Source organism: Oncorhynchus gorbuscha, linkage group LG02, assembly GCF_021184085.1.
Source record: "Oncorhynchus gorbuscha isolate QuinsamMale2020 ecotype Even-year linkage group LG02, OgorEven_v1.0, whole genome shotgun sequence".
In the NCBI taxonomy this organism is placed as follows: Eukaryota; Metazoa; Chordata; class Actinopteri; order Salmoniformes; family Salmonidae; genus Oncorhynchus; species Oncorhynchus gorbuscha.
In genome coordinates, this window is record NC_060174.1 from 45,976,834 (window position 1) to 46,002,805 (window position 25,972).

The 25,972-nt window shown below is 42.3% G+C and overlaps 2 protein-coding genes across 3 annotated transcripts in view; both read left to right on the forward strand.

Moving 5' to 3' along the window:
* Positions 1-469: 469 nt before the first annotated feature.
* On the forward strand, positions 470-3,351 carry LOC123992935 (ALX homeobox protein 1-like). 2 transcript variants are annotated; one of them, XM_046294597.1, is made up of 5 exons: positions 470-934; positions 1,194-1,454; positions 1,657-1,805; positions 2,162-2,260; positions 2,383-3,351. In XM_046294597.1, exons 1-5 carry the CDS (start codon positions 652-654, stop codon positions 2,575-2,577), a joined length of 987 nt encoding a protein of 328 aa, XP_046150553.1. In that variant the 5' UTR covers positions 470-651; the 3' UTR covers positions 2,578-3,351. The 2 variants fall into 2 exon arrangements, with proteins under 2 accessions (XP_046150553.1, XP_046150543.1); XM_046294587.1 differs by having other exon boundaries at positions 471-934; positions 2,150-2,260.
* Positions 3,352-13,300: 9,949 nt separating this feature from the next.
* The window catches only part of LOC124003014 (protein bicaudal D homolog 1-like), an 82,180-nt gene continuing 69,508 nt past the window's right edge, over positions 13,301-25,972 (forward strand). Inside the window, 1 exon segment of the mRNA XM_046310937.1 lies at positions 13,301-14,048. Coding sequence (XP_046166893.1) covers positions 13,833-14,048 — 216 coding nt within the window. The 5' untranslated portion in view covers positions 13,301-13,832.

Below are 25,972 nucleotides of genomic sequence, written 5' to 3' on the forward strand. Positions count from 1 at the left end.
CATCTGCTAATGTCCCTGAAAGGTGGGGCAAGTTTGTGTATGAGAGTTCATGTGGAGGCCAGAGTAGTAAAGATAAAGATATGTAGACAATAAACCTGTAGACAAGGAGGAGCAGTGATACTTGCAACATGATATGTACTAACACAAGACGTCCTTTTCTCAAGTTTCAAAACATTACATTGATTGCATTTATTATAAATATGCAACCATTAATCATCAAATATACCTTCAGATACAGATTGAAATCCTCATTTAGATAACGGTATCAAATTATTGGTATGTCCGTTCAAAACTGTTCAAACTGCACTGGTAGTAAAACATATAATATGTAGTCAAATATAAAAGGTGTCAAGGTAAATTGTAGCTGGGATATCTCAGCTCAGTGAAACATGGACACTGATTAGTGTTCGTGGATTACCAAGAAAGGCATCATTACACAGTAAACTTTACTCCTCCTCTTAATGATCATATGATGCTGGCCAAACACAATCTGCTTGACGAGGAACAAAGGAGGAGGACAACTAGCTTACTCCCTTTACCTGACAGAAAGAAGGAAATAGCGAAGGAGGGAGTTGGGTGCTTTGAAGAGAGGAATAGGGCACGAACATACAACAGGAGCCTGTAAGTGCAAAGGGTTTAAAAAAGGGAAGCATGACTACTATGCAAGTGACGGTGCAAGGACCAAAGAAACGGTGCAGAGAGGACAGCTCACATAGACAACTCACTTTGGATAGGGGGGTGGACATTACCGCGAGTGAGGAGGCCCCAAGCCCTCCCAAAAAACTGTCCCACTCCATCGAGGAGATCCTGAGGAAACCAATCAAGGAGATCCTGAGAAAACCAACCAGAGTGGGAGAAGAGAGGCGAGAGGGGCTAGGTGGATGGTCTGTTAACAGACAAAATGAAGAAAACCCAAACCAGCAGGTATATACAGGTAATGTGTGTGTTCAATTGACTTTGACTTACGTTACTATGATGGGTGTGCCCCTTTTATGGAGTACACATTCCAATGAGGCAAAGGGATTGGATGGCAAATGGCTAACGCTGTCTCAACTCCGCGAAAGTGTAATGTGTGTACAGTTGCATTATGTGTATCATATTTTACAGTAACATAATCTGAGTTCGGCTAATAGTTCTTGGAGATATTTTAAGGACAAAGATAATCAATATTGTGGCTTTTTTTCTGTCCACAGAAGGAACTGGTCATAACAGGGTGCTGCCACAGCATGGGCACATCGTCACTGACTGGAAAGGTGACCACACTTCATCTGACCAAAACACAAGAGTCACAAATCTACCCCCTAGAGAGTGTCACATTGACCGCATCTCCCCAGACCACAGTGGGGACTCCAGCATCCACAGTAAGGATAGTGGTCTTCAGGAGAGAGCAGGGCGAGAGGAGGGCCAGGACCAAGGAAGAGTCCAGTGGGAGAGGAACAGCTGCCACCCTCATGGTGAGATTTACCACAAGTCACACAGTCGATATTGCTGTAATCAAGCAAGAGGAATTATATCTGAGGATGAACGACATCACAAAAAAAAGGCAGCTTTTCATGATAATCATGATGATTATCGAAGACAGGTGATGATAATGCTGATGAAAGTCATGATGATGATGATAATAAAGACACTTTTGCTTGTGTTTGGTGTGCACAGTGCAGAGGAGGAGAAGGCAGACCAGGATCAGCTTCCCTCCAAGTCAGGTGGAGGAGCTGGAGAAGGTGTTCCTGGAGACCCACTATCCTGATGTCCACATAAGGGATAAGCTGGCCTCTCGTCTGCAGCTCACTGAGGGAAGGGTACAGGTACGCTAGCACCAAACACCTGTGACATGCTCATGAAATATATCTAGGAGCTTTTATATGAGCACATTTGAAATTGATTGAATGTTCAAGTATTTCCAATTAAATATTACGATATACATCTGAGTGAGAATCAAACGCTTCACTTTATTCATCACCCCACCACTTGAGCTCCATGGCTATATATATATTTTTTTTATCTTGAGTTATCACTGTTCTCCATGCTTGCTATCAGGTGAAAACAGAAACAGTCCTTATCAGCTGCTTACATAAATGTTTTGTTATCAATTGAAAAACACAAAAAATGCCTGAAGCTGTCATGCCAACTCATTTGCTGATATCTTCAGATTTGGTTCCAGAACCGCAGAGCCAAATGGAGGAAGACTGAGATGCTAATGGACTTAGAAATGATGGCCGGAGACCAGACACCTATATCCAAACCTGGGTTTCTTTATGAGGTGGGTTTATAGTTTTACGTAACCAAACCAGCAAGGGCCAAATATCCTGTCAGATACAATACACGAGTCATGTTTGATACAGTAATAACATGATCATCTCATTTGTTTTTATGACAAAACAGGTTGAAGAGGCTATCTCTCTGTTTCCATTGAATGCCTCATCATCATGGTATGGGCCGTACCAACAACTACAAAACCTCCACTTCGGGGGGGTTCCATTCCCTTTTCTACCCATGTTGTCAGACCTGCATCATCATCCCCTGAGCTCCCTCTGGACCCGGCATTTATACTCTATCCCAAGAGTCACTCTTATTTGACACATAATGAACACAAAATAAATTAATCTTCAAAGCTTTGTAAATGGGGTGTATTTTGTCATCTGTGTCTATAATGATGGAGTCATGGTGCTACTATCTGAGAAGCTATTGAAAATGATGCATGAATTGATCATTAAGTATTGTCTCTCATAGATACAACAATATGGCTCAGTAAAGTGAATGAGATGTTAGTGTTTTTTTATCAGTCACTCTCCACTCATACATATATGTTGACTGGAATTCTATAATGTTATTGTCAATACACAAATATACATACATAAATAAATTCAGTAATACATCTAATTCATATTGACTACATTTGTACTGTGTTTGTATTTCTCATGTGGCTGTGGTTCTGAAAATATTGTGTAAATTGATGTTAATTAAGAACCGTTCCTGTACACTATAAGTGTCAAGGATCCCTCTAGAACTTTCATTGCGCACACCTGGCCCCTATTCCCACTGATTGTGTTTGTATATATGTGCCCTTTGTTCACCATGGTGCTGTCCATTATTGTTACAATGTCCGTTGGTGCGTGTGAGTACCTGTGCTGTGTTTTGGGCTTTTGTGCCCTTGTGGATTGCGCAGATTATTACGGGTCTCGTCTTGTGTGTTAATCATTGTGCGGGAGTGTATATATTCGATGTACACCTCGCTGTTTTGTTTTGGTTTCAACCCTGTGTTTTGTGTACGTGTTTGCTTAGTCTTTGTCCCCGTGCCTTTACATGACACGCCGTAATGTGGGTAAAATAAATAATAAACTGTTACGAATTCTTGCGCATATAGCCCGAATCATTCATACCAACGTGACAATAAAATAGTCCCTGTAAAATAGTAGGACTTCTTTGATGTACAGGTATAAGTACATGTACTTTTCCCCACATGAAGCTGGTAAGAGCACTTCCCCCGCTTTTTGTCTACGGGTTTATTGTTTTATTGAAATATGGCTCTCCTTATCTTAAATTGAGCTAGGGTTATTGACAGGTCAGCTGTGGAATTCGGAGAACTACATTTTCAAGAATTTCAACTACACTGAACATAAATATGAACGCAACATTTAAAGTGTTGGGCTCATGTTTCATGAGCTGAAATAAAAGATCCCGAAAATTTTCGACACACAGAAAGTGTATTTCTCTCAAATTGTGTGCACAAATTTGTTTAGATCCCTGTTAGTGAGCATTTCTCCTTTGCCAAGATAATCCATCCACCTGACAGGTGTGGCATATCAAGAAGATGATTAAACAGCACGATCATTACACAGGTACACCTAGTGCTGGAGACAATAAAAGGCCACATTAAAATGTTCAGTTTTCTCACAACACAATGCCACCGATTTCTCAAGTTTTGAGGGAACGTGCAATTGGCATGCTGCCTACAGGAATGTCCACCAAAACTCTTGACCTGACTGTAGTTCAGCGTCATAACTGACACAATGGCCACTGACACACTAGAGAAGTGTGCTCTTCATGGAAGAATCCCGGTTTCAACTGTACTGGGCAGATGGCAGACTGCGTGTATGGTATTGTGTTGGTGAGCTGATGTCAATGTTGTGAACAGAGTGCCCCATGGTGGTGGTGGGGTTATGGTATGGGCAGGCATAAGCTACAGACAACGAACACAATTGCATTTTATCGATGGCCATTTGAATGCACAGAGATACCGTGACAAGATCTTGAGGCCCATCGGCATGCCCTTCATCTGCTTCTATCACCTCATGTTTCAGCATGATTCTGCATGGCCCCATGTCGCAAGGATCTCGACACAATTCCTGGAGGCTGAAAAAGTCCCAGTTCTTCCATAGCCTGCCTACTCACCAGACATGTCACCTATCGAGCATGTTTGGAATGCTCTGGATCGATGTGTACAACAGGATGTTCCAGTTCCTGCCAATATGCAGCAACTTCGCACAGCAATTGAAGAGGAATGGGACAACATTCCACAGGCCACAATCAACAGCCTGATCAACTCAATGGGAAGGAGATGTGTCGAGCTGCATGATACACGTGAGACATTGACTGGTTTTCTGATCTACGCTCCTACCAACAGATGCATATCTGTATACCCAGTCATGTGAAATCCATAGATTATGGCCAACTCAATTTATTGATTTCCTTATATGAACTGTAACTCAGTAAAATCTTTGCAATTGTTGCATGTTGCTTTTTTTATTTTTGTTCAGTGTATTTTTGACCCATACTTACAAAATGCAGACACAATATAAACAGTTCTGTTATGTCATTCTCGATGATTTTAAATGCAGTGTCCACATGTGCGGTTGTGTTTTAATATATATGGTTCTAATGGTGCAGATGGTTGGAGCATATGGCTTGCAACCTCATAATTGACTGTTTTGGTTTCTGAAAGGGCCTCAAACTAAATGAGTTCACTGTATAACACACTTTGGACTAAACTTGTCGGCTAAATGACCATAAAATATATGAAGGGAAAACATGAATCTTATTTAGCACTTACCTAACACCTAATAATATAGCACAATGCTAATGCACCAATTAGTCAAGTAGAGGTGAATGTAGAAAGTGAAATGAGTAACAAATGAAGAACACTCACGTCTTCTTTATTTTCTTATTTATTATTCTCAAGAATGTATCAAGACACTTTTCATAACCGAGAATATGCAGTACCAGTCAAAAGTATGGACACACCTACTCATTAAAGGGAATTTCTTTATTTTTACTATTTTATACATATGTGCAAAACTGTCACCAAGACAAAGGGGGGCTGCTTTGAATAATCTAAAATATATTTGGATTTGTTTAACACTTTTTTGGTGACTACATGATTACATATGTGTCATTGTATAATTTTGATGTCTTCACTGTTATTCTACAATTTAAAAAATAGTCCAAATAAAGAAAACCCCTTGAATGAGTAGGTATGTCCAAACTTTTGACTGGTCCTGTATATATATATATCCACATTTTGTTACGTTATAGACATATTCTAAAATGGATTAAATACAAAAGAAATCCTCAGCAATCTACACACAATATCCAATAATGACAAAGTGAAAACAGGTTTTGAGAAATGTTTGCAAATTAAAAAACTGAAATAACTTATTTATATAAGTATTCAGACCCTTTGCTATGAGACTAGACATTGAGCTCAGGTGCATCCTGTTTCCATTGATCATGCTTGAGATGTTTCTACAACTTGATTGGAGTCTACCTGTGGTAAAAACAATTGATTGGACATGATTTGGAAAGGGACACACCTGTCTATATAAGGTTCCATAGTTGACAGTGCATGTCAGAGCAAAAACCAGCCATGAGGTCGAAGGAATTGTCCGTAGAGCTCCGAGACAGGATTGTGTCGAGGCACATATCTGGGGAAGGGTACCAAAATATTTCTGCAGCATTGAAGATCACCAATAACACAGTGGCCTCCATCACTCATAAATGGAAGTAGTTTGGAACCACCAAGACTCTTCCTAGAGCTGGCCGCCCGTTCAAACTGAGCAATCGGGGGAGAAGGGCCTTGGTCAGGGAGGTGACCAAGATCCCGATGGTCACTCTGACAGAGCTCCAAGAAGACTCAATGCTGTAATCTCAATGCTGTAATGTTCTTCAACAAAGTACTGAGTAAAGGGTCTGAATACTTATGTAAATGGGTTTTTTTATTTTAGAAATTAGCAAACTTTTCTAAAGTCCTGTTTTTGCTTTGTCATTATGGGGTATTGTATGTAGATTGATGAGGGAAAAAAAGATTGAATCAATTTTAGAATAAGTCAAGGGGTCTGAATACTTTCCGAAAGTACTGTAAATACCCTGAAAAACTCTCACTCCCTTAGCTTCCATGTAGAGTTGCATATCGGACCTATTTGCAACTCTTCATGGAAGCTAAGAGAGTGACAGTTTTTTCATGGTATTCATGTCAACTTTTTTCCTACATGGAAGGTAAGGAGTGTAAGATGATTACAGCCTTGAGAGTGACATACGTTTTTTGCCCTCGCTCAGACAATTAACTGTTGAACCAAGATAAGTCAGAATCTGACCTGCTATCAATATAGTGAATGTCTAACAAGTGTTCTGATGACACTTGTTTTGACATCTGCGTGCGTGTGTGTGTGTGTGTGTGTGCGTGTGTGCGTGTGTGTGTGTGTGTGTGTGTGTGTGTGTGTGTGTGTGTGTGTGTGTGTGTGTGTGTGTGTGTGTGTGTGTGTGTGTGTGTGTGTGTGTGTGTGTGTGTATGCGTGTTTGTCGTCACCTCAACTTTTCATCCCTGCCTTATCTGCCTGTGCTGCTCTCGGTGTCATAACACATGCCCCCGAATATAGCTCATGCAGCAGGAACGTGCACAGATAGGGCTCTACCTTTGCAGAGCACATGTAACTTTGCCCTTCCACATGCCACTTTGCCTTTCCAGTCTCCAAAGTGCCTCTTTTCAGTGGTGGTATAATTTCTCCCAAATGTTATTCTTTTGTATACATGCTTTTTTTCCATTGCTGTTCTGAACCCACTGCCCACAGGTTGTCGTTAAATTATCATCAATGCTTCAGAACCAAAAGGTTGCTTGTCTTGATTGTTGACCAATGACCAATAAGTAGCATTGGCGCAAAAAAACAGGAAGTGCATATCGAGATTAGTGACCAGAAATAACTTATTTAATTTCCTCCAGTTTCACCTGGGAAAAACCAACTAGGCCTTCATTTATCAGCCCATACAAAATGCAGTTTAGCAATCTACTACTGACTCATCTTTGCCAGAACAATAGGCTGGCGATTTGATTGATCATTTTCATATTTCAGATAGGCCTATTTTGGGTGGCTACTGTGTAGGGACCTGGTTGAACTGGGTGGGGGGGGTTTGAACATTTCAAAGAGGGTGACCCCACACCCACCCTATTTTATTGCCCTTAGGGTTGTTGTCTATGAAGTAGGAATGTCCGGGGGGGTTGTATTTGCAGCAGACGCATTATAAATAAAGCACAGAACAAGACATGCGGCCCCAGAACACTTAACAAGATTTTAAAAATAAAACCCAGAAAAAAAATAAACTCCTAGACTCCTAGGCCAATTCTCGGGGTGCTATGCATCTCTTGTCATGAACCCAATGACAAAAGCATCGAGGAAGTTTGGGGTGAGGCCCCTGAATGTTTTAAAGGAGTTTTGGGTACGATTGAGGGACATACAGTAAGTGCACTCTTCCATCACAGGTACAGCTGATTCTCAAGATCTTGCACACTAATGAGATGCTATTGAGCCCCCACTACTAAACTGTCTGAGCCAAGGACTACATGCTTTCGGGTAAGTTTTGATTACAATACTGGGTAGGGTGAATATATTTTATACGACATACATTATCTTTTGTTAACTAGTAAATAGTAGCCTCCAGCAAAGTGTGTTTAAATAATTTCTAACTTGTTAACAATTTCTGCTAGTTAGTTTTTGCTACCATGTGGGTTTTAGCTTGCTTGAGCCTGCTAACTGAGGAGTGTTAATTCACCTGTTTCCATACATGTTTCATTTTAAAACATTTATCTTACAGAGGAGTTGTTTAATCTAACTGCTTAACTATTTATCTGTACATGAAATTGTATTTTCTTTCCCTAAGGAAACAGGAAAATGCCACCGGCACTATCTGATGTGTGGAGACATTTCACTGCAGCTAATGTAGAAGGAGAAGCTGTGTACATTTGCAAATACTGTGCCAAATCATATGTGAAGAATGCAACAAAGACGCAGAATCATCTGGCCAAGTGCATAAAGTTCCCTCAGCACTCACAACAAGCAACCTCTGACTAAAGTACCTCTACTTCTATTTGAGGTGAAAATTATGAATCAGACACTTTATCGATAGCAACAGCTCATGGTCCTCCTTGAATCAAAAGTTTTTTTGACTCAATAGAGGAACGTAGTGAGAGAAATGCTGATGAATGTCTTGCTCGAGCTGTGTATTCAACTGGTTCAAATCTGATGCTCACAGTCAATGTGTATTGGAAGAGATTTCTGAATGTTCTTTGCCCAGCATACACCCCTCCAACCAGACATGATTTATCTACTAATTTGCTGGATGCAGAGTTCAACAGAGTTAAAGTGAAGGTCAAGCAAATCATAGAGAAAGCAGACTGTATTGCAATTATCTCTGATGGGTGGTCGAATGTTCGTGGGCAAGGAATAATTAACTACATCATCTCCACCCCTCAACCAGTATTCTACAAGAGCACAGATACAAGGGACAGACACACCGGTCTCTACATTGCAGATGACCTGTAGGCAGTGCCAGGTCGCAGTTGTTAATGAGAACCTGTTCTCAACTGGCCTACCTGGTTAAATAAAGGTGAAAATAAATGTAAAATATTACCTAGGACCACAGAATGTATTTTCACTGGTGACAGACAATGCTGCAAACATGAAGGCTGCTTGTTCTAAATTGGAGATCCTACCCTCACATCACACCCATTGGCTGTGCTGCTCATGCATTGAATCTGTTCCTTAAGGACTTCATGGCACTGAAACCAATGAATACACTCTACAAGAGAGCCATGGGAAGGGTTAGGTATGTGAAGGGTAATCAAGTTATAGAAGCAATCTACCTCACCAAGCAAAGTGAGAAGAATAAGAGCACCACATTGAAGCTGCCCCAGCAACACCTGTTGGGGTGGTGTCATCGTGGTCATTGTGTTTGACAGTCTCCTGGAGGGGGAGGAGTCTCTCCAAGAAATGGCCATATCACAGTCTGCTGATATGGACAGTCCCATCATGAGGATCCTCCTGGATGATGTATTTTGGAAGAGAGTGGTAAGCAGCCAGAAACTCCTGAAACCTATAGCAGTAGCCATTGCACGGATTGAGGGAGACAGTGCCATCCTATCTGATGTTCAGACTCTGCTTGCAGATGTAAGAAAATAAATCCGTACTGCCCTGCCCACTTCACTGTTGCTCCAAGCAGAGGAAACAGCAGTTCTGAAGACTTCTGCCTGAAGCCCATACACACCGCAGTGCACATGTTGGACCCCAAGTACGCTGGCAAGAGCATCCTGTCTGGTGCAGAGATCAACAAGGCCTATGGTGTCTACACTACCGTGTCTCGCCACCTTGGCCTGGATGAGGGTAAGGTTCTTGGCAGTCTGGAAAAGTTCAAATTCAAGCAAGGGCTTTGGGGTGGAGATGCAATATGGCAGTTGTGCCAACATATCTCATCAGCCACTTGGTGGAAGGGACTTTGTGGATCTGAGGCTCTTTCCCCGGTTGCCTTCGTCATCCTCCAAATCCCACCAACATCAGTTGCCTCAGAGCGCAACTGGTTCTTGTTTTGGAACACACACACCAAAGCACCCAACAGGCTGACCAATACAAGGGGAGAAAAATTAGTGGACATCTGGGCAAATTTGAGGCTTTTCGAGCCTGACAACGAGCCATCCTCAACTAGGTTGGAAAGTGACTGTGAAGATGAGGCCTCAAAGTCTGATGTTCAAGAGGGGGACATTGAGGAGGTCCAGGGAGAAGACAGGGCTCCGGGCAGCCGAGCGGAAATGGAGGAAAACTCGCCTCCCTGCGGACCTGGCATCCTTTCACTCCCTCCTCTCTACATTTTCCTCCTCTGTCTCTGCTGCTAAAGCCACTTTCTACCACGCTAAATTCCAAGCATCTGCCTCTAACCCTAGGAAGCTCTTTGCCACCTTCTCCTCCCTCCTGAATCCTCCGCCCCCTCTCCCCCCCCCTCCTCCCTCTCTGCAGATGACTTCGTCAACCATTTTGAAAAGAAGGTCGACGACATCCGATCCTCGTTTGCTAAGTCAAACGACACCGCTGGTTCTGCTCACACTGCCCTACCCTGTGCTCTGACCTCTTTCTCCCCTCTCTCTCCAGATGAAATCTCGCGTCTTGTGACGGCCGGCCGCCCAACAACCTGCCCGCTTGACCCTATCCCCTCCTCTCTTCTCCAGACCATTTCCGGAGACCTTCTCCCTTACCTCACCTCGCTCATCAACTCATCCCTGACCGTTGGCTACGTCCCTTCCGTCTTCAAGAGAGCGAGAGTTGCACCCCTTCTGAAAAAACCTACACTCGATCCCTCCGATGTCAACAATTACAGACCAGTATCCCTTCTTTCTTTTCTCTCCAAAACTCTTGAACGTGCCGTCCTTGGCCAGCTCTCCCGCTATCTCTCTCTGAATGACCTTCTTGATCCAAATCAGTCAGGTTTCAAGACTAGTCATTCAACTGAGACTGCTCTCCTCTGTATCACGGAGGCGCTCCGCACTGCTAAAGCTAACTCTCTCTCCTCTGCTCTCATCCTCTAGATCTATCGGCTGCCTTCGATACTGTGAACCATCAGATCCTCCTCTCCACCCTCTCCGAGTTGGGCATCTCCGGCGCGGCCCACGCTTGGATTGCGTCCTACCTGACAGGTCGCTTACCAGGTGGCGTGGCGAGAATCTGTCTCCTCACCACGCGCTCTCACCACTGGTGTCCCCAGGGCTCTGTTCTTGGCCCTCTCCTATTCTCGCTATACACCAAGTCACTTGGCTCTGTCATAACCTCACATGGTCTCTCTTATCATTGCTATGCAGACGACACACAATTAATCTTCTCCTTTCCCCCTTCTGATGACCAGGTGGCGAATCGCATCTCTGCATGTCTGGCAGACATATCAGTGTGGATGACGGATCACCACCTCAGCTTCGGCAAGACGGAGCTGCTCTTCCTCCCGGGGAAGGACTGCCCATTCCATGATCTCGCCATCACGGTCGACAACTCCATTGTGTCCTCCTCCCAGAGCGCCAAGAACCTTGGCGTGATCCTGACAACACCCTGTCGTTCTCAACTAACATCAAGGCGGTGGCCCGTTCCTGTAGGTTCATGCTCTACAACATCCGCAGAGTACCCTGCCTCACACAGGAAGCGGCAGGTCCTAATCCAGGCACTTGTCATCTCCCGTCTGGATTACTGCAACTCGCTGTTGGCTGGGCTCCCTGCCTGTGCCATTAAACCCCTTCAACTCATCCAGAACGCCGCAGCCCGTCTGGTGTTCAACCTTCCCAAGTTCTCTCACGTCACCCCGCTCCTCCGTTCTCTCCACTGGCTTCCAGTTGAAGCTCGCATCCGCTACAAGACCATGGTGCTTGCCTACGGAGCTGTGAGGGGAACGGCACCTCAGTACCTCCAGGCTCTGATCAGGCCCTACACCCAAACAAGGGCACTGCGTTCATCCACCTCTGGCCTGCTCGCCTCCCTACCACTGAGGAAGTACAGCTCCCGCTCAGCCCAGTCAAAACTGTTCGCTGCCCTGGCCCCCCAATGGTGGAACAAACTCCCTCACGACGCCAGGACAGCGGAGTCAATCACCACCTTCCGGAGACACCTGAAACCCCACCTCTTTAAGGAATACCTAGGATAGGTTAAGTAATCCCTCTCACCCCACCCCCCCTAAGTTTTAGATGCACTATTGTTAAGTGACTGTCCCACTGGATGTCATAAGGTGAATGCACCAATTTGTAAGTCGCTCTGGATAAGAGCGTCTGCTAAATGACTTAAATGTAAATGTAAATGTACATGGAAGCCTGAGAGGAAGACAATCAAAGCTTTAGTTTCTAGACTATCATTTTACAGATGTATGTTGAAAACGTTTTTGGGAGTTGAGATAGATCATTTGGGATCATTCAATATTCCCTTTGTTTTGTTTTTCAGTGAAATCATCCCATGAGAAGAGTCAACTAATTTAATTAAAGTTCAAGTTCATAACTAAATAGTTTTTCTTATTTCTATTGGAAGGATTTAATAATTTGCAATTATGTCTACTTATGATAAGGTAAAATGTTTATGTTTATGTTTCTGTCTCCAGAAACATGATATTATCATATGGTAAATATAGTCAATGCAAATAACATTTACACATAAATGGTATTAATATTAATTAGCATATTTCCCATATATTTCCACCTCTGAATATTCCCCAAAATGTGCAACCCTTGTAAGGTGTTGGGACTGCTGTTAAGACAGCTTTATGTAGGCCCTAACAGTTTGTTAGTGCAATTTGTGTTGTGTAGTCTCTTTGCTGACATGCATCCAAATTATATTTTTTATGTTTGCAACACCAACATTGACATGCTAAAATCGCCACTACTTACAACCTCTGCTACAATAAGACCTATGACTCCAGAGAAGTGACATAATATATATATGCATATATCCCTAGTTGATCTTGGCTGCCAATATTAATTACTTTAAGCTACAAATGCAGTTGTAAAACACAATTTTTTTCTGTAGTCTATCTTGAGTTTAGAAAATGGATCCCTGTTTATGGGTGTATGAAATGGCAGGCTACATTTGCGCAGTTTGTCGTTCTGCCCCTGAACAGGCAGTTAACCCACTGTTCCCAGGCCGTCATTGAAAATAAGAATATGTTCTTAACTGACTTGCCTGTTTAAATAAAGGTAAAATTAAAATTAAAAAATAAAAAGAGGGGCAACTAGTCCGAGTAGCCATATGATTACCTGTTCAGGCGTCGTATGGCGCTATGGCTTGGGGGTAAAAAACGGTTGAGAATACTTTTTGTCCTAGACTTGGCACTCTGGTACTGCTTGCCATGCGGTAGTAGAGAGAACAGTCTATGACTCGGGTGTCTGTGGTCTTTGACAATTTTTCGGCACGGTTTTCTCAGGTACACAGCAGGCAGGAGGCGGGGCGACACGGTGTGCTAACTAACTAGCAAGCTAGCACACAGTGTCACTAACTAGCTTTTAGTTATTTAGGACACAATGTCGCTCCAGCCTCCCTCCTGCTGTACTAGTGGAAAACGGGGGCGACAGGTAGAATGTTCAATTAAGGAAACAATGGGATGCTCGAGGGTTGTAGGAACAAATTGCGGGGCGCAGTAGTACACTATTGGGCTGCGATCACACAGTACTGGAGATGCGCCGACGTGTAATGACGTCACGGGAGAACGGATGGAAGCAATTTTGTGGACCACTTTGCCTCATAATAATCGAGAGATGGCGTCCTGTACCCAGTGAATAAGCAAAAAATATCTTAAAGAATTGACGAAGAGATACTCTAATGGCATTTATCATTAGACTACGAACACTGTTGAAGTAGGCTAATAATAACAATAATCTTTCACTCATAGAAAGAGCATTTATTTTGGTGCTGTTCTGCAATAGCCTATTCCACCTGGTTTCCCCAGATTTAACAGGGGTGGGTTCCGCGGCGTTTGTTTCAGCATCCTCCAGCCTCCGCCTCTGTGTAGACTATCCAACGCGAGGACGGCGAAACTGGAGACAGGGAGAGAGGGCGATGGCTGCCGGTGGAGGATGCGGGGAGACTGTGGATCAGTACCGGGCGGAGGTCGAGCGGCTCACCCAGGAACTTGCGGATGCGAACAGAGAGAAGATCAGGGCGGCAGAATGCGGTCTTGTTGTGTTGGAAGAGAACCAGACTTTGAAGCAGCAGTATGCCGATTTGGAATCGGAGCAGGAGACGCTGAAGCAGGAGTTGGAACAATTACAAGAGGTAGGCTAGTATACAGTATGCTAGAGGATGCAGCCTTTCCCCAATCTTTTCCAGATAAATTATATTATGTACAGCTCAATCACCAAAACTATTATTAGATCATATTAGGTTACACGAAATGGCAAGACAGGGCCCCTACACGCATATTTACGTTTGGGTCAGCTTATTGCCATATGTTTTGTAAATTTATTTGACATGATCCACACATTATTTGTATGGAAAAGGTGTGTGTGTGTGTGTGTGTGTGTGTGTGTGTGTGTGTGTGTGTGTGTGTGTGTGTGTGTGTGTGTGTGTGTGTGTGTGTGTGTGTGTGTGTGTGTGTGTGGGGGGGGTCGTAGTCCACTTTTTGCATCTTACTTTGCATGAGCTCTGTCATTTATCTCTTGGTGAAGTACATATGTCCTGTGCAGTCATGGAGTAATTAATTATGTTAACTGCTGTCTGTGTCAGAGACTGAGGTGATTTCCCGATTCTCCCATCCTCTCAATGTGGGTGGCTCCTGTCCCTAAGTGCATTGGACACACACACACACACACACACACACACACACACACACACACACACACACACACACACACACACACACACACACACACACACACACACACACACACACACACACACACACACACAAACAAACAAACTGCAGGTATTGTTTGAACTAGTCCCTTTCTAATGCAAATGTTACCCTTCACAAAGCAAATATGCAATGCATCACAGTAAAGTTAGCCTTTTAGTAATTGTTTGAGTGCATGGGGTCAGTTGTCATTCAGACTGTTTTGGTGGGACTGTAAAGATCTGCTCAAGAGATGAAGTATGTACAAGAGTACATTTAAGGAATGCTTTGGTAATTGGAGCTTCAGAGCTGCTGTCTACTATGGTTTGTGTGGTGGCTCACTTGCCTATTGATCCAAGTGTCACGTTAAGCATTTTCATGAAGAATCTGTGAAGTGTCTGGATAGGTCCCTGGATCCACTTCCACAACACTGCTGGGCCAGCTCTTTTTCTAAAGTTTCATTTCTAAAGTAATTGTAACTGTAAAGAATATCATAAACTCCATAGGTATTGATTTTGTCTGCCCCCACTTGCTAGGGTTTGAAAAATGTATGACTATGTGTTTATGCATTCGGTCAAATGCATAAAGCAAAAGGGAAGAGCAGATGCTGACAAAGCTCAAAGTTCAAGGTCATTATGGAGGTGGAGAACCTATAGTGCTATTGGGAGCAGAGACGAGAGTCTAGAACGGTTGATGTGGGAAGGGAGATGGGCAATAATGGCAGTTTGATATGGATTAAATTCCCTTTGCAAAGCAGCCCAGTTCTATATCAGATTTAAACCAGTGTCATATTTTACAGTACAGTGCATGGGTACCAACGACTTAGTCTTAGTTATCAAGATGTATTTTACTGTCCTGAATCTATAACCCGTTTAACTCTGCACTTAGCCCTGGGCTAAGAGAGTTCATAGCATCAGCTTTTCAGAGACAGCCGATCACAGAGTTCCATTGTAACCTAATTTGAATATTCATTAAGCTTAGCACTGGGCTAAGAAAGTTTATATTTTACACATTGACAATCTAGTTTTAGAGGTTCCTAATTTTATATAATTGTGGAATTTCACACATTGGTTTAATGTATGTCATAATTATTTTTATTCCCCAAAGCCAGTACTATGAAACAAAGATAAATTATATAAAGAATGATAGTAAAAAGCTTTGGAGCACCTTAAATTACATTTTGGGCAAAAAGGCAAACTCAGCTCCACCATTTATTGAATTAGATGGCTCATTCATCACAAAACCCACTGATATTGCCAGCTATAAGATTAGGAAACTTAGGCATAACATGCCAGCAACAAACACCTATCCCACACATCCAAGTAAAGCTGACCAAATTATGAAAGACACGCCTTTTTGAATTCCATAAAGCGAGTGTGGAAGAGGTGAAAAAATGATTGTTGTCTAGCAACAATGACAAGCCACCTGGGTCTGACAACTTGGATCGAAAATGACTGAGGATGATAGAGGACGATATTGGCACTTCTATTTGCCATCTCTTTAATCTAAGTGTTTAAGAAATGTTTGGCCTCAGGCCTGGAGGGGAGCAAAGTTCATTCCGCTACTGTCATGCCCTGACCATAGTTTGCTTTGTATGTTTATATGTTTTGTTAGGTCAGGGTGTGATCTGAGTGGGCATTCTATGTTGTATGTCTAGTTTGTCTGTTTCTGTGTTTGACCTGATATGGTTCTCAATCAGAGGCAGGTGTTAGTCATTGTCTCTGATTGGGAACCATATTTCGTTAGCCTGTTTTGTCGTTGTGGGTGATTGTCTATGTTATGTTGCTTGTTAGCACAGTGTTTCATTAGCGTCACGGTTGTCACTTTGTTGTTTTGTAGTGTTCAGTTTTTCCATTAAATTGACGAACACTTACCACGCCGCATCTTGGTCCGATCCTTACTCCTATTCAGACGAAGAGGAGGAAATCTGCCGTGACAGCTACCCATGAATAGAAAAGCACCCTTTACTGGCTCAAATAGCTGACCAACCAACCTGTTACCAAATGTTAGTATACTTTTGTAAAAAATTGTTTTTGACCAGATACAATGCTATTTTACAGTAAATAAATTAACACGACTTTCACAAATGACTGATGATTGGCTGAGAGAAATTGATAATACAAATATTGTTTAAGCTGTTTTGTTACACTTCAGTGCGGCTTTTGACATTATCGATCATAGTATGCTGCTGGAAATACGTATATGTTATGGCTATATCGTGGATCGAGACTTACCTGTCTAACAGAGGGTGTTCTTTAATGGTTGCCTCCAACATAATCCAGGTAGAATCAGGCATTCCCTAGGGCAGCTGTCTAGGCCCCTTTACTTTTTTTTCAATCTTTACTAATAACCTGCCACTGGCTCTGAGTTTAGCCTGTGTGTCTATGTATACAGATGACTCAACACTTTACACGTCAGCTACTATAGCGTGTGAAATCACTGCAACACTAAACAAAGAGCTCAATGCGCACATTGCAGTTTCTCTAGAGATAAATCAGATCTAGCCTGAACTGTGCGATGTAGTAGGGAGTTGTTGTTTCCAACAGGCCAATATTCTACATAGTTTAGTGCATAAAACGTGGTAATTAACTACATTGACCATAATCCATTGTGCATCTATTTGCCCGGTCTGTGTTTCTTTTACACCTGCTACGGAAGAGACAGAAGAATTTGCGATCGTGGGGTGATATAGAGAGCCGATGTTGCTTCACAAGGTATCTCTACCTAAAAATACATGATCTGAGTGATTGATAGTTGTTATTTATTCAGCAGTCATAAAAGTATGCCTTATTTACTTTGAAGAACTACAAAATATGGATTTTGTCAGACAGCATATGCAGCAGTTCTATAGAGATTAGAGAATGACTTTGAATGAAATAATTGTAACACTTTTACTTGCCATCCAGTGTCATAACACTTTATGACACGGGCATAACCATGTCATATGTCATAACAGCTGACATAACTTGTCATAACCTGTCATAATATGGTCCTAACACTGTCATGACCCATATATTTATCCCTGTTGTGACGTATATTGCGTTCTTGTATGGCTCGTTATGACACCTACATAAGTGTCAAACCCCAGATTTATTCAAGTTAGTTTTTCCCTGCCAAGTAGTTTCCTTTCTATTGAAAATTTGTTTCTTAAATCCTTTGTTGTTGTATTGAATTATTTCCAGTCATGTTTTTTTTCATCATATTTAAAATAACTTGTAGAAAATACGCTTTATGACACTGTCATGAAGCATTATTACCATCATAATCATAACAGTTTTCAGCTGTGCTAACATAACTGCAAAAGGGTTTTCTAATGATCAATTAGCCTTTTAACATGATAAACTTGGATTAGTTAACACAACGTGTCATTGGAACACAGGAGTGATAGTTGCTAAAAATGGGCCTCTGTACGCCTATGTATATATTGCATTTTTAAAAACTCAGCTGTTTCCAGCTACAATAGTCGTTTACAACATTGACAATGTTTACACTGTATTTCTGATCAATTTGATGTTATTTTAATGGACCAAAATGTTTTTTCTAAGTGAGATTTCTAAGTGACCTTAAACTTTTGAACGGTAGTGTATATTATTTATGTAAAGATAAGATTAAATCAAGAATAGTCTGATGGGTGACAATATTAGCCTGTCACTTATTAATTATTTATTAGCACTTGTGAATGATGTCCAGCATAAGAAACAATGCCTTTTTTTGCGTCTTTTTCAAATCATAGTCGCACACCTCATGTAGACAAGCCCATAGGCCTATTTGTTTTAATAAGGTTTGTATCACAACTAAATTGGCCAAATAACTTAAGCACAATAATCTGCTTTACAAGGGATGTAGAGCCTAACTGGCATACATAACCAGCGTGTGAATTTCACCATAAAAAATGCATCTTTATAATAAAAGCATTACATGCATAATTGCATTTGCAGTCACTTTTGATAAAGGTGTTTTCCAAATGGAACATTTGCACTTATAGCCTACTGCCCATGTGCGCATTGCTGCGCTTATGTGAAGAAATAGACCAATAGTTTATCAACATTTTAAGCTAAACGTTCTGATCTGTTGTGTCATTGTGTAAAAAAAAAAATGTTTGATGCTAATAGTTGTATTATTTTAGGATCTATCGCATCCCACAACTGTCCCAGACTATGTTTGGAATATTTATTTCTCTCACAAAATAGAATAATACGTCAACTTTTGTACCCTGGGGGATAGTAGATTGACATAGACTAGTACTTTTGCTGTTCGTTAGGCCTGCTCATCTAGTTGGCCGAGGTAACATAAATGTGGACAGTTCTTCCAATATCTTCAATATGCACCTCGGAATTTAATAAGCGCGTCCCGATCTGTCTGTGTTCACTTGTAGCCTGTGCGAAAGACCCGATGCAGCGCACATCACTCAGGGAGAAGGGCACAATGGCCAAAAGGCATGGATTTTCTTTAGGGCGCATTACTGCCACACAAAGGGGATGCCGCTGTGAAATTCTAGATATTATCAAGTGCTTGTCAAATTGTGAATGAGTGACTGATGTAGTGTGTACAGACTGCGCAAAAAAAAACAGAGCAGAGCTCATGCCTTTCAAGCGACGTTTTTCAAATCATCATTAGGAGTTGCATCATGCAGCCTTACAATGTATTAAAAATCGAAACATATAGACCAACATTTGGAGAACAACTAAAGGTCAGCATCAGTGATGATGTGTGTGGAAGCCAGGAGATGCTAAATGTGTTTATTTTAATTAACGGTCGATTGCTGTGAGACCGACAGTTATTTGCTTGACAATCACAGACTGCCAGAATTTCGGTGACCACCACAGCCCTAGTCATGACAGTCTCATGACCATATAATAACAGGTTGTGACAAGTTATGTCAACTGCTATGACATATTATGACATGGTTATAACGTGTTATGACGCTGGGTGTCAAGTAAATTGTTACCGACATGGTAAAGTCATCAAATCAAATAAATGTAATATACACAACAACTGAAATATTTTATGAAGGTAATGTGAATGAATGATGGTTAATAAGTGATAAGCAGTAATGGGCAGTCACTACCATCGTGGAACTTTTATTCATTGTGTTATTCAGTGTTGTTACAGCATTCAACCCACATAATGGATAGTGCATTTAATGATTTAAAAAATTATTGAACCGAAACCGAACCTACCTCAAAAAGCATTAAATCGCTCAGCACTATAAATTATACATGCATCATGGTTACATTCGTGTGCATTTTTGAGTTGTACAGTATGTCTTCTGCTTTACTAGTTGGACATCAAAGGATAGCATGAATAGTGTTTTGCTTTGACTAACACTCCAATTGCAGAATTATTATTTGGGCCCCCTGTTGAATTTCTAATTCATGCTTGTTATTCAGATTGAACTAATATTGAATTTCAAAGCATTGTTTTGTAGTATACTGTCTGATGTTTGTACTATATGAGTGTGTTTGTGTTTATGCCACTCTTTCATCTGAGTGAAATAAAGAGACATACCAATGCCTAGCAGCTCTCCACCAGCTCTCAACTGACCTCAGTTTGTTATGGATCCTTTATCGAGTGATGATGTGTGGGATGACGAGGCAGAGCAACAGAGGAGGATGGAGAGAGAGAGAGAGAGAGAGAGAGAGAGAGAGAGAGAGAGAGAGAGAGAGAGAGAGAGAGAGAAGAGAGAGAGAGAGAGAGAGGGGGAAGAATGATCCACAGTGATTGATTAGAGACATGGGAAGTAGTTCACCAGACACAGTGCTCCCTGACAACACTGTCTGATGTACACCAGTTCCATATCCTAAATCCTCACTGTGTAAGATAGCAATGCCCATTTTCAGCTGTACCCCTCCGCCTCCACTGCTACACTGCTTAATCTGAGTCATCCTCTGCTGTGCCTCTGCCCTGGCTAGGCTCCCACACACCCTATCTCATTCTGTATCTAGGAACTCTGTTTTTCTGCCTACATGCTGACTGATAAATACCACTGGCATGTTGTCGAATGGTACTTTAATGATATTCTTGAAGGCAGTTTTACTACTTTTTCAGTATAGACTTTTAGTTTGTGCACATAGTTCCACATGGGCCTCTGTCCCTGCTGGTCCCTCCCTACCGTGTAGTAGTAGCAGCAGCAAGTGTTTTTTTTGTATCCCTGCCTGGCTGTCTCAGAGTCTAAGGTATAGCCTAACAGAGGACACATCAACACTGGAGGTGATATAACATCCCAGGAGGATAACCTGTGCTGTTGCCCTCCTCTCTCTCATGTCTTTCTATGAATATTAAACAGAGACATGGAGCGCGAGGAGCCCGTCGTACCAATAATAACACTCTCACCTTCCTTTTCCTCTGAATTGTCTGTGCCTGTCCTTAACATGCAGGGAACTGCAAATGGAAATTGGAATTGCTTGCTGGATGGAGTGGCGGGCAGTTGCAATCCCACAGCTATTGTTTATCCTGATGGAAAAGATCAACACTATTGATAATATAATAATATAATAATATAATAATATATGCCATTTAGCAGACGCTTTTAGAAAAGCGACTTACAGTCATGTGTGCATACAGGGATAACAACATTAGACCATTAGACCATAAGAACAGCAGACCATAACAATACTGCCCCTAGTGTTCCAAGATAACAATGTTAGTGTGATTTTAAAACAAATGTAGAGTTTCTGGTAATTACTGATAATGTTTACTACTTATTTATTCATTCTGAATATGAATATACACTGCTCAAAAAAATAACGGGAACACTAAAATAACACATCCTAGATCTGAATGAATGAAATATTCTTATTAAATACTTTTTTCTTTACATAGTTGAATGTGCTGACAACAAAATCACTCAAAAATTATCAATGGAAATCAAATGTATCAACCCATGGAGGTCTGGATTTGGAGTCACACTCAAAATTAAAGTGGAAAAACACACTACAGGCTTTTGATCAACTTTGATGTAATGTCCTTTAAAACAAGTCAAAATGAGGCTCAGTAGTGTGTGTGGCCTCCACGTGCCTGATGACCTCCCTACAACGCCTACAACGTTCATTCCTCCTTCTTTATTTTACATTTTTATTTCCTTTGGAGAACAGTTGCGGTATAGTTTTGCCCCTGACAAAGTTCATTTCCTGTTTGTCAGGGGCAGGTGTGGAGTCATTTTAATGAGGATGAGCCCGGATGAAAAATGCAAAACTCACAGTGCATTAGGCTGGGTTTCTCCACTGTTGTTAAAGCAGCACTCGGTGTCTCTAAAGCTCTGCTCCACACAGACTTCGTTCTTAACTGACTTGCCTCGTTAAATAAAGGTTACAAAACAACTGTGCTGTGGTCCATCCATTAACAAGAAGTAGATGTAAAGTCTGCTTATTGATTTAGACATGGAATAATGACTTGTGTGTGTTTTTGACTTTCCATATATCTGTATGTGTCCATCATTGTTGATGTTTATTCTGACCCAAGCACGGTTGTGTAACAATAGCCTGTTGTTGACTCAGCCTTGCGGTCCCTGCACACGTATGCACAGTGACCACAGCATTCTGGCTCGGTTGGGGGCCCTGGCCAGATTCGAGCTGTCCTGAGTTGGCAGGGCCTTAGCATGGAGGGGGGCCCTATAGTGATGTGTCTGTCTCAGAGAGTAGGTCAGTCAGAGCAGAGGGCTCAGCCTCACCAGCCCCCACTGTGCTAGAGAGCTGCTGTTGCATTCCACACATTGACACATTCCTATGGACAATCAGCATGACTCGAGAGTGTACCCACACCCGGGGAATGACATCGGCTAACATGATGTCGCTAATGACACGTCGGTAATGACACGTCGGTAATGACGCGTTGGTAATGACACGTCGGTAATGACGCGTCGGTAATGACACGTTGGTAATGACACGTCGCTAATGACACGTCGGTAATGACGCGTTGGTAATGTCACGTCGCTAATGACACGTCGGTAATGACGCGTTGGTAATGACACGTCGGTAATGACGCGTTGGTAATGACACGTCGGTAATGACGCGTTGGTAATGACACGTCGCTAATGACACGTCGGTAATGACGCGTTGGTAATGACACGTCGGTAATGACACGTCGCTAATGACACGTCGGTAATGACACGTCGGTAATGACACGTTGGTAATGACACGTCGGTAATGACGCGTTGGTAATGACACGGCGGTAATGACGTGTTGGTAATGACACGTCGGTAATGGCGCGTTGGTAATGACACGTCGGTAATGACGCGTTGGTAATGACACGTCGCTAATGACACGTCGGTAATGACGCGTTGGTAATGACACGTTGGTAATGACACGTCGGTAATGACGCGTTGGTAATGACACGTCGGTAATGACGCGTTGGTAATGACACGTCGGTAATGACGCGGTAATGACACGTCGGTAATGACGCGTTGGTAATGACACGTCGCTAATGGCACGTCGGTAATGACGCGTTGGTAATGACACGTCGGTAATGACACGTCGCTAATGACACGTCGGTAATGACACGTCGGTAATGACGCGTTGGTAATGACACGTCGGTAATGACGCGTTGGTAATGACACGTCGGTAATGACGTGTTGGTAATGACACGTCGGTAATGACGCGTTGGTAATGACGCGTTGGTAATGACACGTCGGTAATGACGCGTCGGTAATGACACGTTGGTAATGACACGTCGCTAATGACACGTCGGTAATGACGCGTTGGTAATGACACGTCGGTAATGACACGTCGCTAATGACACATCGGTAATGACGCTTCGGTAATGACGCGTTGGCTTTGACGTTACGGTAACGCCATAAAAACACTAATGAGTATGTCTTTGGGAAGAGCAAACCAACACAGGGCTCACGTTGTGGAACCTTAGGTCTCAATGTCAGTAGCCTACTGTATATTTCTGATTATAATTTAGATATATTTTAGTGCTCTCCACAGACAGCTGCTTAATGGTTGTTGTTCTGTACTTGAAGGACAGAGCAGAAATAGGCTGTTTTACTATATGTGCTTGTTACACTCAAATCAGCCAGGAAGCCTCTAGCATTACTCTTATGGGTGACTCCCCAGTAACTACACAGTATATGGGTTGTAGGTTGTGGGTTGTCAATATTTTACCCACTGGCCAGTGTTTTAGTGACAGGCCAGTCTCCAGGGCTGCAGATGGATTCCTCTCCACAGTGACGGTGCCCATATTACTCTCCAGTTCTGTCTCCTTACTGCAGTCTCTGGGTAGAGGATCGACCTATCAGAGAGAACTAGCGGAGGGAAGAAAACAACATTACAACAGCATATTATTAAGAGCTGTACAGCCAGGGATGTGTGCTCATATGGATATGATTACTCTGTCAGCAAGTCAACTGGGCCAAGAATCATCTACAGATATACTTGACAGTACAGTAGAGCAGATCACATACACAGGCTTCAATTAAGAAATGCTTTTGAAACAGATTGTTAGGCATCGACGGCTCCCTATTCCTAGACACTGTCACATGTAGGATGGAACCCATCGTTGTGTCTCTATGCTGTCACACACGCTCAGGTCTGACGTGTGGCTGATGTCTGAGGAGCACAGCCCTAGCAGGTCACAATACAGTATGCTTTCAAGGCTTTAATAGCAGAGAAGTGTCAGAGGTTCAATGTGCCGCAACTCATTCCCGTCAAGGATTCGAAGAGCACACTGTTTTGCGAACGCAGTGTCTCAGAAGTCACCTTGTTTACCATGCATACGGTCTAATATTTCAGAGGAGTGTACGATTCAATGATAAGAGTAAAACCCAACTTAAGATGCATTTCTCCATAAAAGATTGCTAAGCCTGGTCTTCCTTAGATAAGGAGTTACTGTAAATCTAAGGCTTCAATGGTAAGAACTGATATCTGAGGCACAAATATGACTCCTTTTACTATTGTAGGGAGGATTTTTCTAGAATAGTTCAGTTGTGAAGCTTAAGAGCAGAATGCCATGTTAAACATGGATGATTCATGGTTGCGCTTGGTGGTGGGCATAGTAACCATTTCTGTACATACTGTCGTTATGTTCTTAGACAGCCAGGCTCTCTGGGCCTGTAGTTTGAGTGTGTTGGAACTGCATGGTCCTTGACTGTGCCTTTCACAAAATGAATTATAGAGCCCATAGGAAGACCAGCTCAAAGTCACATTAGTTAGCAGGCTGGAGCTAGAGGACTTCAGAGAGCAAGATATTTTCTTCATAATTTACTGTGGACTTTTATAACCCCTTGTCTCCACTCAACTGTACAGTCTTCAAAGTCTGGTTGATCAACATGGGTGAATCCAGATTGTTCGCTAAGTGAAGATCTGACTGAATGTGCTCTCAGTTTGAGAGTTCAAATGCAGGTTGTGGCAGGTGGATAGAGAATTGAAAAGTTAGTGAATGGGTGAAAAGAAAGAGTCCTGCATAATGGAGAAGTATACTTAACCCTACTTTGCTGTGCTGAATCTGCCTACTGCAGTTGAATAAGTGATGAAAAAAGGAGTGGGGTAGAGGACAGCTTCCCCACTGTCCCAACAGAGGACATGTGGCAGCCTTTTCTGTGAGGAGAGAAAGGAGAGATGCATTACAGGCTTTATTACCCTGCTCTCCTCCTCCTTCCTGACATCAGCATGGGGGGGGGGGCAGAATTGATACATGAGGATACCCCCTCCCCCCTGCTAAGTCTCTCACCTCTCCCCTGCAACTCCTTCCTTCCTTAGGTCAGTTGCCCCCCTGGAGAGAGGAAGGGGGAGAAATATGCATTGATTTTATACCTGAGATGCATTGTGTTGGGCTGATTAATTAATGATGTGCAGTATGTGGCAGTGTTAATTTCAAACACCTATTTTTCAGTGGCAATTGACTAGATGATAACTGACTAAATAGACCCAGAAAAAACTATAAGTTAACAACAACAAAAAAACATTTTGTTTGACGAAAACGATACGTGACAACATTTTCTCTGCAACTAAAATCTGACTAGTCAAAGGTTTTTGGACATGTTGAGAGCTATTCAGTCATATTAGTTTGGTCCAATCAAACTAATATGATGTATGATGCATGATATTAGCAGAATTGTAAAGGCTTTCTCATTGCAGTGTTGCAATGCTGTTATTGGTGTAAAATAAATACCATTGCCCAGATCATTCACGAGTCACCTCTCTGCCCGTCAACCGTTTTCCATCAGGCAGCTACAAATAATGTATGTAAATAAGGCGCACGCCATGGCTACTCTCCCAGTGGTAAAATCTCCCAGTAGAAAAAGGGGCAACGTTTGAAGCCACTTTACTTATGTCGATTAAAATAAGAATGAATGTAACGTTTCCACTGGAGAAGTCAGCATTTGCACCCACAAGTTGACGGGAAAAAATGCTACCAATATATACATATA

Bases quoted from the DNA above. Each gene is read 5' to 3' on its own strand.
- LOC123992935 (XM_046294587.1), top strand. From the start codon at position 652: ATGACTACTATGCAAGTGACGGTGCAAGGACCAAAGAAACGGTGCAGA. The intron at 1,455-1,656 runs GTGAGATTTACC...TGGTGTGCACAG, and splicing joins GAACAGCTGCCACCCTCATG to TGCAGAGGAGGAGAAGGCAG. The intron at 1,806-2,149 runs GTACGCTAGCAC...TGATATCTTCAG, and splicing joins TCACTGAGGGAAGGGTACAG to ATTTGGTTCCAGAACCGCAG.